General features: G+C 34.0%; 1 protein-coding gene across 1 annotated transcript in view; it reads right to left on the reverse strand.

Moving 5' to 3' along the window:
* The window catches only part of LOC118194605 (uncharacterized), a 31566-nt gene extending 13325 nt beyond the window's left edge, over nucleotides 1-18241 (reverse strand). The window contains exon 1 of the mRNA XM_035365781.2: nucleotides 17946-18241. Within this exon, the coding sequence (XP_035221672.2) occupies nucleotides 17946-18164 (219 nt within the window). The 5' untranslated portion in view covers nucleotides 18165-18241. The remainder of the gene's footprint in view (nucleotides 1-17945) is intronic.
* Between the last annotated feature and the right edge of the window lie 257 nt (nucleotides 18242-18498).

The following is an 18498-nucleotide window of genomic DNA, read 5'->3' on the forward strand; positions in this document are numbered from 1 at the left end:
GATCTCAGGCGAACAGATTGTCCGCAGGGTAGGTTAGACTTCGTAATCTTTACAAATTACGTGCTTTCTTTAAATTTAAAAATGCAAAAAATATGAAAATTTGTATCATTTGAAATATTTCTGTAACTGGTAGTAATCTTCGATCAACAGTTATGAAAGTAAAGGCTGGATCACATTGCTGCGAGGGAAAGCCAGTAACAGCGAGATCCTCGCCACAGAGAAATACTGTACTTTAATAGGAAACATTAATTAGGCTAAATCAAGGGAGGAAAAAAAAAAGAAAGCGTTGATTATCGTCGTCTAAGAAAATATGATGTTCTTACTGTTGACGGCAGAGAAAGACATTGTGCCAGTGAAAGGAGACTACAGCGTTATTTTGCACTATGTGCAAGCAGAAGAATTATTCGACATACTGCACGATACTCACTTGAAAACTGGACATGGAGGTCGCACACGGATGGAAAAGGACCTGAAAGCTAAGTACAAAAATTTCGCCAAAGAAGACATTACATTATATCTTTGCTTATGCAAACCATGTCCGGTCAAGTTGTCTAATACTAAGAAGGTCTACTTTCTAAAACTTTGATATTTAAACAATTTAAGTGGCAACAAGAATGGATTTCTGTTACAACTGGTCGAAGAACATATAAATTTATTCCTAAAGTCTCATCAAAATTATATTCAATTTCTTCCTCAGTTACCTGGTTTGCCACAGGACATGGTCCTTTCAAGAGCTACCTTCATCGCTTTGGATTAAGCTCAGTTAATCTTTGTGAGTGTGGAAATATTGCCGATCCCGATCATATCGTTTTCAATTGTACTCATCATGCGCAAGATCTTCTAAAAGCTCCACCTGAACAATTTTGGCCACAGTGGTTCAATAATTTAACATAAGATAAAACAAGCCTCTGCCAACTAGACAAAATAATTTCACACCGCAGCTCTTCAACAGTGGTTCAATAATTTAATAAAATATAAAACAGGTCTCTGCCAACTAGACAAAATAATTTCACACTGCAGCTCTTCAACACTTACTGTTTCCCATAGCCAGATGTAGAATCTATTCTTCTCCTTAATGTTCAATGTTTTTCATTTTAACTGTTTAATAATAGCATTGTACTTTACTTTTAAATAAATATATTTTTATTTTTATTATTATTATTATTTTTAACATCAGAGTTCTGTAACTTTGCTAGATATGTTAAAATAGCTCCTCTTTTCTATTAGTTCCTTTACGAAAATTTTGTCAAAATATGTCGATCCACAAATCATGTACTCTTCGGTTGTAGTGTATATGCTAGTTCTTTAAATCAAAAATCTCAAAGTCCAAATTTCCAATAACCATGCCTAACTTTCATATCAATGCTTTTTACATTTTCCCTTCAAGACATAGTTTTCATCCCAAATCATTTTTCTTTTTCTAATCGTACGAAGCACCTACTGCACAAGCCACAGTAGTCTTCATAACAAAAATTTTTATTTTCTTATGACTATCGTTCAATTTACCACATCTGATCCGCCACCCGGCCCTTCGCTGTGATAGTGGTTTCTTCCTTCCGTGGGATTCCATCATCCTGTTTGTTGTCCTACAGAACAGCTTAGGTCAGGAGCCGTCGGGGTAGAGCTGCCTCCACCAAATCACTGGTTTATTTAATTAATGGCAAAGCCTCGAGGGCTATCTGCCTAAGGAGTGGGATGCCTTCGTGGAGGACTTTCTAAGGTAAGCTGGCTCGTATACACGTTACACACGGGGAAAACCATGAAAACGACCATGCAGCCAGCCCGTTTGCGAGGTTCGAACCTCGGACCGAACTACCAGTGTTGAGCAACTTTACCGCTTGGCCGCTTATGAGCCGAATTACCAGTTTTCAGCGACTCTAACGCTCGGCCGCTGGTGGGCCTACCCTATCGCTGACCGGTGGCCAAAGCTACACTCGATGCAGTTGCAGTACTAAATGCGCAAGATATCGCAGCAAATGCAGAAAGAACCAACTGTTGTGTAATTCGAAATGCCAATACATGTTCATTCTGTTGCAATGCAATGAAAGCCGTAGGTAATTTAATATATTTTATAAGACTATCATAATTAACACTATCATAATTTTTAACACTATCATAATTGATTTTCATCTTTTGTAATTAAAATGTAAAGCATTCTGCTCTTGACTTTTTTCTTTCGACTTTGGTCGATCGTCCCGTGCCATTTCATCCCGAAATCAAGAAAAAGACTGGCCGGTAAGTTTACAGCAACGTTCGCCATTTCCCGATTCGGTCGGACATTTCCCACTTTGACCGATTTCGGGCTTTGTCCGTAACATAATATATATAAAATTTCAGGAACCTCGCCGTTTTAGTCGCGTTCGTATTATCTGTGAACTTTAGCACGTATCAACAAACCTGTCGCTCTGACACCCATAATCTTATCTCAACAAAAGACGCTGAATTAATTTATTTGACTCATTCTATACATAACTTTCGTGGTTAGAAACTAAAAATCGGTAACTTTCAGACGATCATCTTCTTGCAAGGTTATCATACCATGAAATAAAATTTAGAAATTATTTTTATCTAGTATCAACATTTGTACGAAAGCAGCTAAGACTAATGTTTAACTTTGACAACAAAGTTGCATTTATTTTTTTAAAATGAAACACATTTTAAATGCGCATGCAACATTTATCCGACCATTACTTCTTCCTAATTCGAAAAATGTACCCAGATATTTTCCTGACATTTTATAACAACTACTTTAGATTGCTGGAATTTTTAAGCGTTTACCATTCATCGATTACTTTCACGTACGCAAAATAAACACATAGAATTTAAGTTAAAATGATTTATTGCCATAAGAGACACTGAAAATAAGAATCTGTAGCCACTTCAGCATTACCTAATTAATATTAATGCCGTATTTCGTCGCAATTTTTTTCCCTTAACTTTTCTGCGCCATGCTTTGAAAATTTTAAAAACACTCGCGTAATTTTTCCCTTTCTCAATGTATTCAGAAAACGAGTTCCCCTAAATTTAGAAATACCATTCGTCCACGAAGTGATTGTTTTCGTCTACACAGACAGCCCACCAGCGGCCGAGCGGTAAAGACGCTGAACACTGGTAGTTCGGTCTGAGGTTCGAATCACGCGAACGGGCTGGCTGCATGGGCGTTTTCGTGGTTTTCCCCATGTGTAACGTGTATACGAGCCAGTTTCCCTTAGAAAGTCCTCCACGAAAGGCATCCCTCCCTTTAGGCAGATGCCATAATTAAATACATCATCAACGTCTACACAGACAAAACTTCGCACTGAACCTTTTCCTCCTGAATGTTTAACTGTGTCCCCGTCTAATTCAACTGCACATTCATCTTCCCTAATTATTTACAGACGATTTGAGGCCTAAACATTAGCAAAGACAATAAAAAGAACAGGAGAGATTCAGTGACAGGGAACTCGAAATGAAGAAAGATATCGTAGTAGATACCGTAATGTTAATATTGGAATGTAGGTTTAATTTAAAGAAATGATATTATAATAGCAATCTGTAGTTTGTTTATGCACGACTCCTTTCCATTTGTTATGTCCTTACTTTAACCGCGTCCATCGGAAATTAAATTAACTACATAATTTCCCCCTCTCGATTTTCGAACGGTAAAACTAATAAAAACAAAGAGGGGAATACGGTATATAAATAATATCACACTGTTTGATTATATATAAAGGGGTAAATAAATTCTTAATTTCACACAGTATGAGTATATATAGGTCACTCACACACAGTATGAGTATATGCGTAATAAAATTCTTAAACTTAATTCCAAAGCTTCTGAACATTTTTATTTAAAAAAATAGCCACCTTTATAAATAAAGAAAGCTCTTTTTATATTCTGATGTTTATTTTTCATGAAGTAGCGCCACGGTGTGAATCAGGAAATACTATTCTCCACCTGTAAAACTCTAAAGAAAAGACCCAAACGTCGGATTAACTATCAGTGTGTGACTTGGGTGGAACTGTTTATGGGTTTCTCCATCCGCTGAAACTGGCATGAAGCCAGATGTGTGAATTAACTCGATGTCATAAGAAAATAGTAAATCACTTTACTTTGCATAAAAATTAAGTTTATTTCGAAGCAGGAAAAATGAAAACTGAGCAATTCTTCCGCCAGGATTCGAGCTCCGGACTTCCCGATTGTCAGCCGGACGTGCTTCCAATTGCATGACGAAGGCACGCAGTAAAGAAAGAGAAAATTCCTTTCATTATTCGCCACTTAAAGAGCGACTGGATAGGAGGGGACACAAATCCAAGTCTTTAAATCCAAGTGATGACGAATATTAGATGGTGACGACGTTCACTGCGTCGAGCGCCTCCTGTAGAGTTATTAGATTCATTTTTGAATAGGAAACATCAAAAACAAGGCTTCTCCGGGATGCAGACTCAGGACCTCCCCATTGCCAGCCGGACGCGCTTCCAATTACACCACGAAGGCACCGGTAAACAAGGAGAAATTTTCTTACAACTTCCATTACCCATTTTCGGGAAATTAAAATTTAATTCATATTCCTATTCGCAGTTCTGTGCATAAAAGTACATCGGCATCAGCGACCTTTTATGGCTACGGGTCAAAATCAACCGAAACGTATGTATTAAAATGACATTTCGGGACAGTAGTATTTTCATTTTAAAACAGTCTTTTTTCGTGAATAATAAATTTAGAAATTGATATTTTAGAAATAGAAAATTTTGTTAAAAAAATAGTTACAATACACTTTAAACACAAAAAATACAATTGTAATTCTAATTATTATAAAAACAAACATAACTGAATGCATTTTATTTATTTTTCTCTTCGATATCAATGGCGCCCCTGATGCTGAACTTGCGACGTCAAGTCTGGCTCATAATTAATCGCCTCAAGAGGAATACAAGCAACTGAATTCGGTAGATCAGCAGCTACTGTTCTTACTTAAAATAAATTTCATGTGTGAAAACACGTGCCTGCATTTTTGAGTTGAACCGAATGCGGACAAAATGGCAAAGACCCCCCGCTTTCTTTTTACTTCCTTGTACGAAGTAAAAAGGAAGTATTGTAATCGCGAAAAGTTTCAGGCATCATATTTCAACGCAAATATCCATTTTCACTGCTATCGAATGCAATTTCACGATGTTTTTGCGTGACATCTGTACGTAAGGACAGAATAAAAGACTCTTTTCCACCCAAAAAAAATTGTAAAACTAATTTAAAATGAATTCTGAAGAGAATTTTTCGTGGCATCTGTGCGTACGTACGTACAACATACGTACGTATCTCGCATAACTCAAAAACGCCTCAGAACGTTGAAATTTTGTATATATAGGACTGCTATAACATGTAGATGTGCACCTCGTATTTTGGTTGCACTCGGCCGCACCAAAATTATATAAATATATGTATATATATATATCCACTCTGTTACTCAGCTCAGTGATCTTAGTTTCTTTATTTTTATTGTAAATTGTGCATTTTTGGCTTTAAAAATGATTCCGTTTAAGGTTTTTATGATTTTAGTAAATCTGTATGGAATATTTTGAGAATTATCAACAATTTAAATGTTGTTTAAGTGCCGCTAAGCCTAATAATTTTTTCCATGGCGGCCACTGTTTGTTTACATTTGAAACAGCAGAATAGTAGATTTGTTGCCAAGCTAGAGAAAGTAAGCTTCGCAATAACAAAGATAACGCCTTCTTTTATTATTGCGAATTAAATCATGCTTAATCCATTCTGGAATTTATTCGAGGAAATAAGTGTTTAAGATTTACTTCATAATTTTCAATACAGACATCTTGAGTTTTAATGTATTTTTGCCTTGTCGCGAGACGCGAAGTGAGAACTGAATTAATTGAATGAGAAATACTGAATCGTCGTTAAAAAACTTTTTTTTTTTTTTTTTTTTTTTTTTGTTGTTGTTGTTCTTGTTGTTGTTCTTTGCTTAATTTCTTTTATGTATCGTTTTAGATTTATTATAGTATTTGAATAGAACACGTGGAAACGATTAGATAATTCTTAAGATGATATAAATTTTGTGCATTCTGAGTTAAAAAATGAACGAAATGTAACGCTGTTAAGTGAATCTAGGGCCAGAGTGTCGCTATGGTAAACAAATATAGTGAATTTTTAAAGAGTGCATTTATTCTACTGTGGTTTATGCGCTATCGACAAAGTAGATTTAATTCAATCTAATAAGTTTAAATGAAATGCAAGAAAAAATGGGTATAATTTAATATTCCATACAAGGAAGTCATGTGGTGCACACGTGAGATTTTTTAATTATGGATTACGGATCGGCGTTGCCATATCGATTTGCCCTACAAATTATGTTACAATTTTTCATTTTTGAAAAATAGCATTGCAAGTTCGTTACTGCAATTTTGTAATAAAAAGTGTTATTATTATCCCAAATGGGCGTTAACCCAGAAGGGCTATAACTCTCGAAAGCCTCCACTTGGGCTTTAACTTAAAATAGAAAATAAGCAACTAAGCTAATTCTAACTAGCTAAAGCTGTACAATAATAGCTAATCGAGTTGGCCCGTAATTAAGCCACTGAATACTAACAAGCTCGTAAGACAACGACCAAACGTAGAAATACAGGCTTAAAGTAACGACGTGGCCCGAAGACATAACACACTGAGTGAGCTCTTCTAAGGAAGTGACTGAACTTCCTATTAAATACTGGTTCTACTTCATTTACATAAAATCTCATTCTGGCAGAGAGTTGTAGGTGGAAAATAAGAATTCAAAGGAAGGGGTTTCAAAATTAAAAATAACTATTAGAAAATTAAAATAATCCCTACAACAGTATTAATAATAATCATTCATTATTATATATTTTCATATTTCTGATCTCTCTCCCTCAAAATATATATATAATTATTTATTTATTAATGCAATATTGAGTATATTATTTCCTTATATAAAGTTGGAATTATATATTATTTGAAGTAACCCAGAAGCATTTAAAATAGAATCCCGAAAAAAAATTTTAAAGGAAATTTCAATTTTAATCATGAAAAATAGAAACGGAAACTTTTAAATTGAAAATTAATCAATAAACTAAGTAATTATCGTCATTGATCGGAAATTGGTTGACTTTTCAAGGACAACAAACTAACTTCCGTTCAATTAACAATAATTAATAAATGCGAAGGTGTTTTGTCTTTTACTCAAGTAAGAAGTAGGATGCCAAACTGGTAAGTTGAGTTTAAGCCAAACTTATAAGTTGAGTTTAATGCAATTAGTGAGATTAAAGTAATATGAATTAAAGTGAAGATACAATTCATTATGAATTACATAATGATTATACAATTCATTATGAATGTACCAGTTCATAATTAATATTAAGCTTATGAATGTTTTATACATCTTGAGATATTATTTATTGCCAAATTGAGTAGTAGTAAAAAACTTCTTTACTAATTTAATTAGTAGTAATTTTTTTTCTCTTTTACTTGAGCAAAGTGTACCCCGACACCCTGGCTTTCATACATGTTAATTCAAAGTAATCTTTATAAACACAGTAAACAGAATGTAATTTATTCAAAAATTTCTGAAATATAATCCAAAGTAATCGTTATAAACATAATAAAACATAAAAAACAATGTAATCTTTGCGAAATTAATGAAAAATAAAAGTGTAAAAATGAAAGAGATTTATAAAAAATAAGGTACATGAAAATGTACAAATTTAAATGTACAGAATATACATAAAAGGACAGAATATGTATTGATTAACTTACGTCCTTTCGAGTGTGTGGATGGTGACGTGTTCGTGCCAGTCTCCTTACTTAGAAGGAAGTTGGTATGCGATCGAAGATGTAGACAGAAGCAGGAAGGGACCCTTTTATTTATTACAGTCGGGGACTTTTGAGAAGTTATTTTTGGAATGTGGGAGGGAAGCGGTAGTGGACCTCTTTTGCGAGTGTAAAAGCGTCTGTTAATTTTGATTTTATACTGACTATTTAAAGGAAATGGAATTAATTTCTGGCTAATTGTCGTAGCGGTACGAGAAAAAAGAAGAAGAAAAATAATCTTCACTGCTAACGAACTATTTAGCAGACTCAGAGTATTGAAAGCTCTGTTTTTTTTTTTTTTTTTTTTTTTTTTTTTTTTTGTGGGGTAATAGCAAAAAGAAATAAGAAAACGCCAAAAAAACAACGATTTTTTACATTATATACAATTATTTCTGTAATTACATTATTTACAAATCCTCTTACTAATAGTCATCCACCTTAACCGCCTTTTCAGGTTTAGGAATTAATTTTCATGTTCCTATCAGTTAAAAGATTTAGAGAGAGTATTTAACGCCCGCTTATATATATAACAATACTCTTAAGATAGTATTTAACAATAATGTTATATATTTTGAAAACTGAGGCATATATATTTATTTCTTTGAAACAAAAAATATTCATTTCATTTTGCACTACAAAAAGTTATATCTTAACTTACCTGTCACATTCCACTCGACAAAGAATAAGACATTACACCTTTCCTTTAATTCGCCCAGCAATACGCATCTTCAGACGTAACATAAGCGAAATTATATATACACCTTGCACAAAAAAAGAGGGCAGTTCTATATCTCCCATTCTTTTAAAAAATTAGCTCTCAAAATTTTAATTCCTCCAGATTAATTGAATTTGGTATATATTTAATAATACCTCTTTTTTATTAAACTTATGGTACTTTTCCATTTTGCCGGCGCAGGCGATAAAGTCGCCAAAAAATGGTACAACCAATGCCAAACGGAATATCCTCGCTGGTAACCTTTTACGCCTCATTTTCAAAACAAGTCGCAGCCATTTCTTATCACATTGATTGTTTCTTTCAATACTGGCATACAATTACATAGAATGTTTACCAGATAGTTCCATTTTTATGCCTTAAGACCATTCGCGGTCATTAAGTGAATTAGGATGCAATCACACCGCTCACTCGAAGGTGAAAATATAGAAAAGGCAAAGTAAAGAGTTAAATTCGTGAGTTCTAATGAGAATGCACAAAGCTTTACATAAGCACTGCGGTTTTACATAGTTTCTGAGTAAGCTATTCGTACGGATTGAACTATTTCTTGCATTTAAACTTGTATACCATATTAAGATTTAATTTAAAATTAATGTAGATAATTACTGAGAAAATTAGGGTTTTCGTAGCGTCGTTTACGTGAGATGAGATCAACTGGAGTCACGCGATAATGAACCGGCAAACCAGATGTTGTACTATGAAAGCACAATAAATTCTTAAATGAATGTCTTTTTAAAAATTTATTGTCTTTTTACAAAAATTTAAACGATATTAAAATGTTTATACCTACAAAATAAAAAAATTCTTATAACTAACATTTGTTAACATTTTTTTACGTGTATACTGTGTGTTGTCGCTTATAAAGTCTGCTTGGCGAGATTTGCGCCGGCGAAACAGAAAAGTACCAAACTTATTTTATTTCTTTTTTCACAGTTTGAAATTTAGGCTCAATCCAAATAGAATCCGCAGATACTTTTTTATTTATTTTCAAAATTTGTCCATTTTAGTAATTTTTATAAATTTTTGTGAAGAACTTTTTGAATTATAACCTATAAAATTTTTACCATCACCTTAAAGTACATGTATTGCTAGACATACCTGAAAAAAAAAAAAAAAAAAAAAAAAAAAAAAAAAAAAAAAATGAGAGGTTGTTATTCAAATTGGCATGTCATTTCAGAAAAAGTCCGAATTTGTGCAAAATACATATGCTACAGCAATGCTGTGTGTAAATCGAATGTTGTATATGTCCTAAGTCGGGCTTTCGAGCCATGAGAAACACAAGTTGAATTTCGTCAATTGTCCCAGTTGTACGGAACATATAGAGCTAACTATGCATCAAAATGTCCATTTTTTCGTGTGTGTGCACAGTGTACAATTCCCGTGCAGACTGAATATAGATATAAGAAGACAAACCTGAAACCATGCATCTCATACATTGGCAAATGTTACACAAAAAATAAAGCCTAATAACACAGTACATTTCCTTTTCAAACACCCTCGCTCCGTCTCCCGACGCTTTCCCAATGGGCTTTTACACGCTATGGTACAAAAAAAAACTATAGGTATTTGCGTCGCCATGTATGCTCAGTTAACGACGTACGACAGCACGTAATAGAGAAATTTGCTGCGACGAAGTAGGACCAAATAACGCCAAATTTGCTTTGCGCGCTTTGTTAAAAATTATTTGAAAGAATGAACCACGCACCTTTCTTCCCGTGCATACACTGAAAAAAGGGAAAGCAAAATAGGTAACCATAAATTAAGAACTTCGCCAAGTGAATTATTCTTGGCGCAAACTAAAAGTGAGCCAAGATAAATATTTAAATTTCTCCGTAAGTTTCTCACCAAATTTTACAAATTTTAATATTTAGGGATAATTTGAGTCGTAGAATCGAAGCATGAAAAAAAAATTGGCATGTTATTTCAGAAAAAGCCGGATTTCGTGTCAAAATATCTATGTTAGACCAATGCTGCATATAAACTAATATATATCCTAAGCCGAGCTTTCGTGATATGAAAATTCAATAAAAGTTTTTATCCCCCTTCCTCATACAATAACAGTGTGTCCAATAATAATATATATATTGAGCATTTTGACGCTACAGCTACAAAACGACCTTAATTATAAACCTTATAAATTACCAAGAATAAGTTAAATTTATTAATATTTGGCAACTTCGATCCGCTGCATTGACAAAACCAGAATCGATGCCTCTCCATTGCTCGCTATTTTTAAGTAGCGTAAATGAGTATTAGACGATAGTGAAACATCAACAAGGGCGTGGACAAGCATGGTTCCGAAAACAAAATCAAGAAAATACTGAAACTTCTCATGAATACTTAAATTTAGGGTTCACGCGTAGAGAAGTAAATGAAGAAGAAAGACCCTGTGTGCCATTTGCTCAAACATTTTGGCCGCAGACAGCATGAAAACTAATAAACGACATCTGTAAACGTCTCATAGTGAGCCTGTTAAGAAATCCCGAGAATTCTTCGAATGAAAATTAAAATCACATGGAAAGCAAAAATCATTTTTTTAAAAAAAAGATGCCTGTGGAAGAAAGGCTTTACTTCCCTCTTAACCAATTTTAATATAAAATAGCTAGATGTTAAATTGCTGTCCCCTCGTCCTATGGAGACCCTCGGACACGTCCCTCAAAATTGCGTGAGGAACTGAGCTAAACTCGGGTTGTCACGTATATGGTGCTCTTGCTCTTTTCTCAAGGCTCTTGCCACCGACAGGCACATATGACTACTTGCCACAATTCTGGCAAACAATTGTAGTCCATACCTATATCAAGTGATGCTGTTAGCTGTCGAGCTGGTGATGTATCTGAAGAACTACAGCATTAGCTTTTAGGGAAGTTGCGTCGCAAACTGTTTTCAATTCAGCTAGATGACGCAAAAGAGAGCAATAAAAATGTCCATTCCATTGTCTTTTAATCTTTGATCATATTTAAAATGGGAACTATGAAAACCCAAAACAATGCAAAGACTTCATCATGACATAGTACTTCCATAAATGTGGTGCTAACTTCAGGTGATTGGTTATTACGCTACAAATTATGCACAGACAGGCAGATCAAATTAAGATTCCCCAACTGCAATTCTTTTAATTTTGTGATGGTATGTTTAGGAGCAGAAGAATTACTTTTCTGCAAACTAGCAGAAGAGGCAATAGCACTCTTATCAAGTTTTAATACAAATGTTTTTTCAAAAAGTACTTATCTTGTTATGAAACGGATAAAATACTTATTTTCTGAATGATAGCCTGATAATGTCTAATTCCCAATAGCTAGTATAATTAATAGAAAATAAACTACATTTGTGAAGACATAAGGTTATTTCGAAGCGGGAGACATGAAAAATGAGCAATGCCTCGCCAGGACCACGGACCTCTTGAATACGCGTCGAGCGTGCTGACCACTACACCACGAAGGCATGCTAAGAAGGCGGGAGAAATAACTTATACATTCACCAAAGGGGACTGAAAATGATTCGAAGCTAATACACGGCCAATGGTACATCTAAGATTTTTCTTGCAAATAAAAACTTACCTATAGGCAACTGTTTCAGCTAAAGTTCTCTGTAATACAGCGGTCGTCAACCCTTAGAACTTCACGGTCCACCACATATATAAATTTATATTTGGCGGACCACTAATATGAATTTACAAAAAAAAACTTAATTCAGACCTTAAAAAAACACATTAATATGCAAAAACAATGTTCAACTTTCCAGTACACGTAATTCTAATTTTCATTTGTTAATATATTTTTCGAAACATTTGGTGTTCAGCAGCATGCCTTTATGAAAATACAGGCTACGCCCCTGATTATGAGTAACAATTAAAACACTATAAACAACTCACTGGTACACATACTTCTTTCACATTGAAAAATTATATGAAAAGTACAAAAATCTTACCTTCTTGTACAAAAAGCTTCACATTTCCATATCGCTGAAAAGGAATTTCACAGAAAGCAAGAACAAATTGGCAAACGCAAAGCAATATCAATAAACCGCAATATCAACAAAGTGTTATACCGCCAATTTTAATTATTATAAACTTAATAATCATCGCTTACTCAGCAATGGCGCCATCGATCAACAGTTAGACGAAACAAAAACGGAAACTTCCAGTGATGAAATTATAAACAAGAATGCAGATGGCTCTCATAAAAATCCATCAAGTTCAGTGGCGTAAATAAGGGTATGCAAGGAATGCCGTCGCATAGAGGCCCGAAGGCTTAGGGGGCCCTTAAATGTCCTACTGAACTACATTTACATGTTTAAACTTAAAAGACTGATTCCATTACATATATATAGAAGCTTTAATTCATTTTCCCTTGATGAGTTCCGAATTAGAATTTCAACAAAAGAAGATTAATTATTATTTTTATATTTTTTATCTTGTATTTTTTCCCTTTTGCTTTTAATTTTTATTTTTAGAATTCGTATTACTATAAATTCTTATTTTAAATTTGATATATTTTGGTTTTGTGTGAAAACCCTTTTACACGATTGTTAATATTAATATAGTTGAGGAATAGCCTTGATTTGACTCCAATTTACTTTTTCAACTTTAGAATCTTTTATGTAGATAATAGTATTCGTTTTCTTTTAAGTTTTTAAGGGCCCCCTACTCAAGTATGGTGGCTTGGCAAATGCGGTCAACAGCTGGAGACTGACGTTAATTACGGAAGGGGAAAGTAAACGGCTGTGTCAGGGATCATAAGGGGAGATATATTTAAAAAAATAAGTGTTTCTAGGTCTCATTCAGTATCAGTATATCATTAACGTAATTAATGAAAGCCATTTGAAACCAAAATAGGATTTGCATTAGTAAATTATAGTTAAGAATAATGGCCCCCATTGTTCTGATTATTACTGGAATAATTTAAAGATTAAATCCGATAATATCTTAAGATGTTTTTGCAGTCGGAAAAACAAGAATATAACTCATTTTGATTCACCTTTCTTTTCTTTATGAATGACGAATGTGTTATTCTCTTCGTATGTGTTATTCTCTTCGTAATTTTCAGTACATATACTTGTATTTATAATTATGAAATGAAAGCAGCGTCAAACAGCTGTGAAAATTATATTTTAAAATTATTATTTAGAAATGCGCTTATAATGGTTTTTATATTTACGAAAGATACTTCCCGTTTACTCAGGCTCACTGTATTCAAGTCGATAGGTTCAATTAAATGGAAAGATCGATTTGTTAATTCATTTCCAAGTTTCAAATCGGATGAATGGACTCGCGAATAAAATGGCACATTAAAATACGGTCACTGAACTACAGTGAGCTATGAAAATTTTAACAAAGGTTTCGTACTTTATCTTATGAAAACAAAATATCAGAATCTAATTAAATGTTTCACTTATTATAAAAATAGGAAATATAAATATTTGTGAATAAAAAGAAATTATCTTTAAAAAAATAAAATTTAAATGAAGAAATAAAAGAATTACAAAATATTGCAGAAATTACATAAAATAGCGAATAAACTTATTCGGCACAAGCTCGCTAAATGTAAAACAGATTGTACAGTCAGAAAGCTCGCCTTGTCACACAAATGTACTGTTCATCGGGTTTAAAGGTTATTCAGACTAATGTGCGAAGTTCAGTGAGTAACTTGTATTTTCCTTTGAATGTATAAACTAGCCAAAAAACACTTTTTTTAAAAAAAATATATCTCCCCTTATGATCCCTGACACAACCGTTTACTTTCCCCTTCCGTAATTAACGTCAGTCTCCTGCTCTTGACCGCATTTGCCAAGCCACCGTAAATTGGCTGATGGCTCAGAACAGTAAACTGAACTTAAACTTGCTCTTATTCTAATGCCGTTTCTCTAGCCTATGACGAGAACAAACAGAAGTTTTTCTTTAAAATTAAATTTCAAAGTGATCTCAAATATAATTCTTCATTATAAAGGTAAGCTATTGATTTGTAATATCAAATACCCAGAATAAAGCAAATTTTCATTTCACCAGTTGGTCTAGGGAAATTATTTTCCTTTTTATTCTTTCTTCATGTTACGTACCTTTTAACTGGTTCCTTAAGAACGTGCTTTTATTTTTTAACAATTAATCCAGATGTGATAAAAATCATCATAAAAACATTGGCTCCTGGAATCCTTGATTTTTTTTTTTAGTTGTTTTATTTTTAAGTACATGAAATTTATTGGGAAAGGGGCCCAGGAAAATTTTTTGCATAGGGGCCTAAGAGTTCTAGTTACGACACTGATCAAGTTGTCAATTGACATGGAGAAAAACTGTGTTATTAACGTCTAACAATAGCAGAGGTTTGTAATTCAAAAGAAAAGAGAATTCCACTTCGCGTTATTATTGATAACAGCAGCATATCCATGGATGCCAACTTTCACTTTCAAATGTCGCTAGATACACCTGCAAAAAGTCGCTAAATTCAGAATGAATTTCGTTAAAAGTAGCAGCTAAAATTAAGGAGAAAAGTATAATCCATATTCCATAATAGGTTTCGTTACTCCTCATTTTTTAAATTAAATCTACATAAAAAATATGAATAATGTCCAGATTTTTCTGCGGACCATCAAAATGTTTTCACGGACCAACAGTGGTCCGTGGATTACCAGTTGGCGACCGCTGCTGTAATACATTAATGCATATCATACATATAAATTGTTTAATATAGCTTCTAAAAGGCTACTTTAAGATACTTTAAGTGTCCTGCGCAGAGTTTAATTTCTAAAATTAGTGCCTTCTAAAATTATAAAAGACTGTGAAAAATAATAGAAAAATAAATAAATAAAATAACTAAAAATTAAAATAATTGAATAATTAGATTTAAAGTCAAAGAAATAAGGAAAAATCTAATAAATTATTAAATCAATTTTAAGTAGCCAAATAAAAAATTGTCGGATCTCACTTTATTCGGGTATCCGGCTGGAATACAGTTCCACTCAGAAGCTAAGAAGCAACTCAGCCTATCTCCGTATTAAGTATAATGCACTATAGCATTTTTTTTTTCCAACTCACAAATGAAAAAGGATAAAACGATTAAATCGTCACTAAGGAGAACATTGACAATTTTAGAAACAGTATGAAAGTATGACGGTATGGAAAGAAACTTTAACGGGAAAGTGTAGCTTTGAAAATAAAGACGAAAGAGTTCAAGACTTTCTGAACGCGATGCTCTGCCAGTATAATTCTAGCCGTGAAGGAGAAATTTTCCCCGATTACAATCCAATAACAACGTGAGAATAAACGTACAAGTGACAGCAGTGGTCCCACCGTTTGGTTACATCATTCAAAAAGCCTACAGGAGTTCTGTAGTAGGAAGTCACTAACGTGGAACGTGTACGATCAGGGTATCACTTTTAGTACTTTCAGGAACACAAAATTTACCCGCTGTCATAAATTAATTCATTACACATTCTGGAGAACAAGCCTTTGAAAAATGGTTAGAGGTTTTTCTCCCCTTAAAAGTCTCAAATTCTGCGTAAGGTTTAAATGCGAGGGACAGACAGGCCTGCATTGAGAAGTCAGAATTGAGTTTTAAGAAATGTTTATTATTAAATCGAAATTTATCTGTTATAATGCTGATTCACTTCTATAAAAAAGGTGCCCGAGTCCTTTTATTTAGGGCTCCGGTGTGCTCCGGCTGAAATGATAATTTATCTCGAAAACTGAGTAGTACCGAAGCCGGGCTCCCGGCGCAATTTAAGATCTGGTCATGCGTACAACTGCGAAAACCCATATTTTAGGAAAATATACACTTTTTTAATAATGAAAAGCGTGGTATATTTTCTAAAGAATATATTAGTAATATATAAAACTTAATAATTTGCAATATTAGTACAAAATATGTTAAATTCACCATAATACAAAATACTCTGACAGTTCGTCACTGACTTTAAGCCCATTAAATCAATACAATGACGCTTGACTGACTACACCTTCACCATTTTGGAATTTTTCCTCGGACTTCCGGTGCTACACGTGCATTCGTGCATTCAGCGAAAAAATTGTACATAAAAGCTTATTATTTTTAAGGAAAAAAAAATATGGAAACATATTTGTAAAGAATGATTACAAATTATAAGAATTCGGAATGAACAATTATGTAACTATGGCAACGAGGACTAAAAATATCAAATAAAGCAAAACATACAGAACAGAAAAATTATGAGGATGAAATGCAGATTTACAGAATAAAAAAAAAAATGTTTTTAATGTCTTTTTTTACGTATCTATAATTTTTATACGCAATTTACTAAGCTTCGTTTCCGTAATTTCCTATTTAATGTGTTAATATATTATGCAAGAAAAACCATGAAAAAGGAATTGCTCCACATAAGCAGTAATTATCACCGCGGCAATGCCCGGGCCTCGGACATAGGAGCCAGTGAGCAAAGCCTTACAAATTCTTTGCCAGCGAGTGAGCAGGGTGGAAAATATACTGGAGATTTTATCTTAAAACACTGAAAAATTAAACTTCGTTAACGCTATTTATAACTGTATTTTTCAGTAAGAATTGTTAAAAACAAATCACATTTCAATTTCATCGAGTTTTCCTGATATATGCAGAGCCATGCATCACGTTCTTTTAACAGTTCCTTTGACTAAAGCTAAGGCTTGAAGGATCGTTCTCAAAACTGAGACTGATAAAAAAAAAAATAATAATAATAATAACTAAATTGCGAAGCAGTATGCCACAGAGAAAGCTACCAGTTTAACTCTACTCTCACGTTAGGATAACTCAGCCGAAAATATTAAATTAGCAATAAATAATTTAATAAATATTAACAATGATAAAATAATTAATGAGTTTGCTTTCTCAACGGTTAGAAAAGATATTTTTTTAGTAATCCAAGTATAAAAATAAAGCATACTGAACAATGCGTTAGTAAATATTTTACCTTAATTACATTGCATATGTTTGATATTGCGCTTCGTATGACGTCAAACAGCTTTGGATATCATAATTCTTTTTGACATCTTAGGATTAAACAGGAATCAAAAATAACATACACGTTAAAGATATATTTATCGAAAGCATTTTCATTCGATTAAAGTGATTAAAAGCTACTTTAATCATTAATGAAATGATCAACCATAACTACGAAAAAAGTAATTAAAGCAAAGAGAAACAATCAGTCGGTGGCCCCATTATTATCTGTCATCCCGTGGCCCCTTAGTTATTAAGGCCCTGCATATAAGACAAAGAATCATGCAAAAAAAAAAAAAATAAAATAAAATAAAATAAAATAAAATAAACGATATTATGCATTATTAATTAGTCACCTGTATTCATACGCAATTTAGTAAACTACACATTTGCGTATTCGCCACTATTCATATTGCGCGTACATAACAAGCCAGGCTTACAAACGATCGGTACGTACTTTTCTGAGATCCTCTTCCAGGCATCGAATCTGGAAAGCTCCTTTCGCATCCAGTTTACCTGTACTTTTCAGCTTGCATAGTTTTTTCAACTGAGCTTCCAGGTTGGATATGCGGGCCCTGGTTGCCTCCTGGGCGGGACTGGCCGCTTGTTTGGGGCAACGGGGCCCCTCATCATCTGGGTCCGGGGGCTCCTGTTTTATCCGCTTCGCGCGATCCATGGCGGTCGTACGCTGTCTGCAGTACGCGTGCGCCGACCGAGGTACGGGTGAGAGAGTGTCACGTGGCCTGCAACTCCCGCGGGATCGACCCATCTGCGTACGCATTCCCTCCCCCCCTCTGTACCCTCTATCATCTCTGCGAAGAGTGACAACGCGAGGAAAGGGTGGGGAGGCGTATCGAAAAGAATCCGCCGCGGACGGACTGTTTCCTCTCTCCGAGCGTATATAAAAATATCTTCTGTCACGATATCACGACAAGAAATTCTCTCTTGCACATTTCAAATGCATGCCTGCTGACATAAATTTTCGGAATTCCGAAAGCATTTACAATGAG

The sequence above is a fragment of the Stegodyphus dumicola genome, chromosome 8, assembly GCF_044657685.1.
Source record: "Stegodyphus dumicola isolate Sdum_Otavi_A_Nest chromosome 8, ASM4465768v1".
NCBI lineage: Eukaryota > Metazoa > Arthropoda > Arachnida > Araneae > Eresidae > Stegodyphus > Stegodyphus dumicola.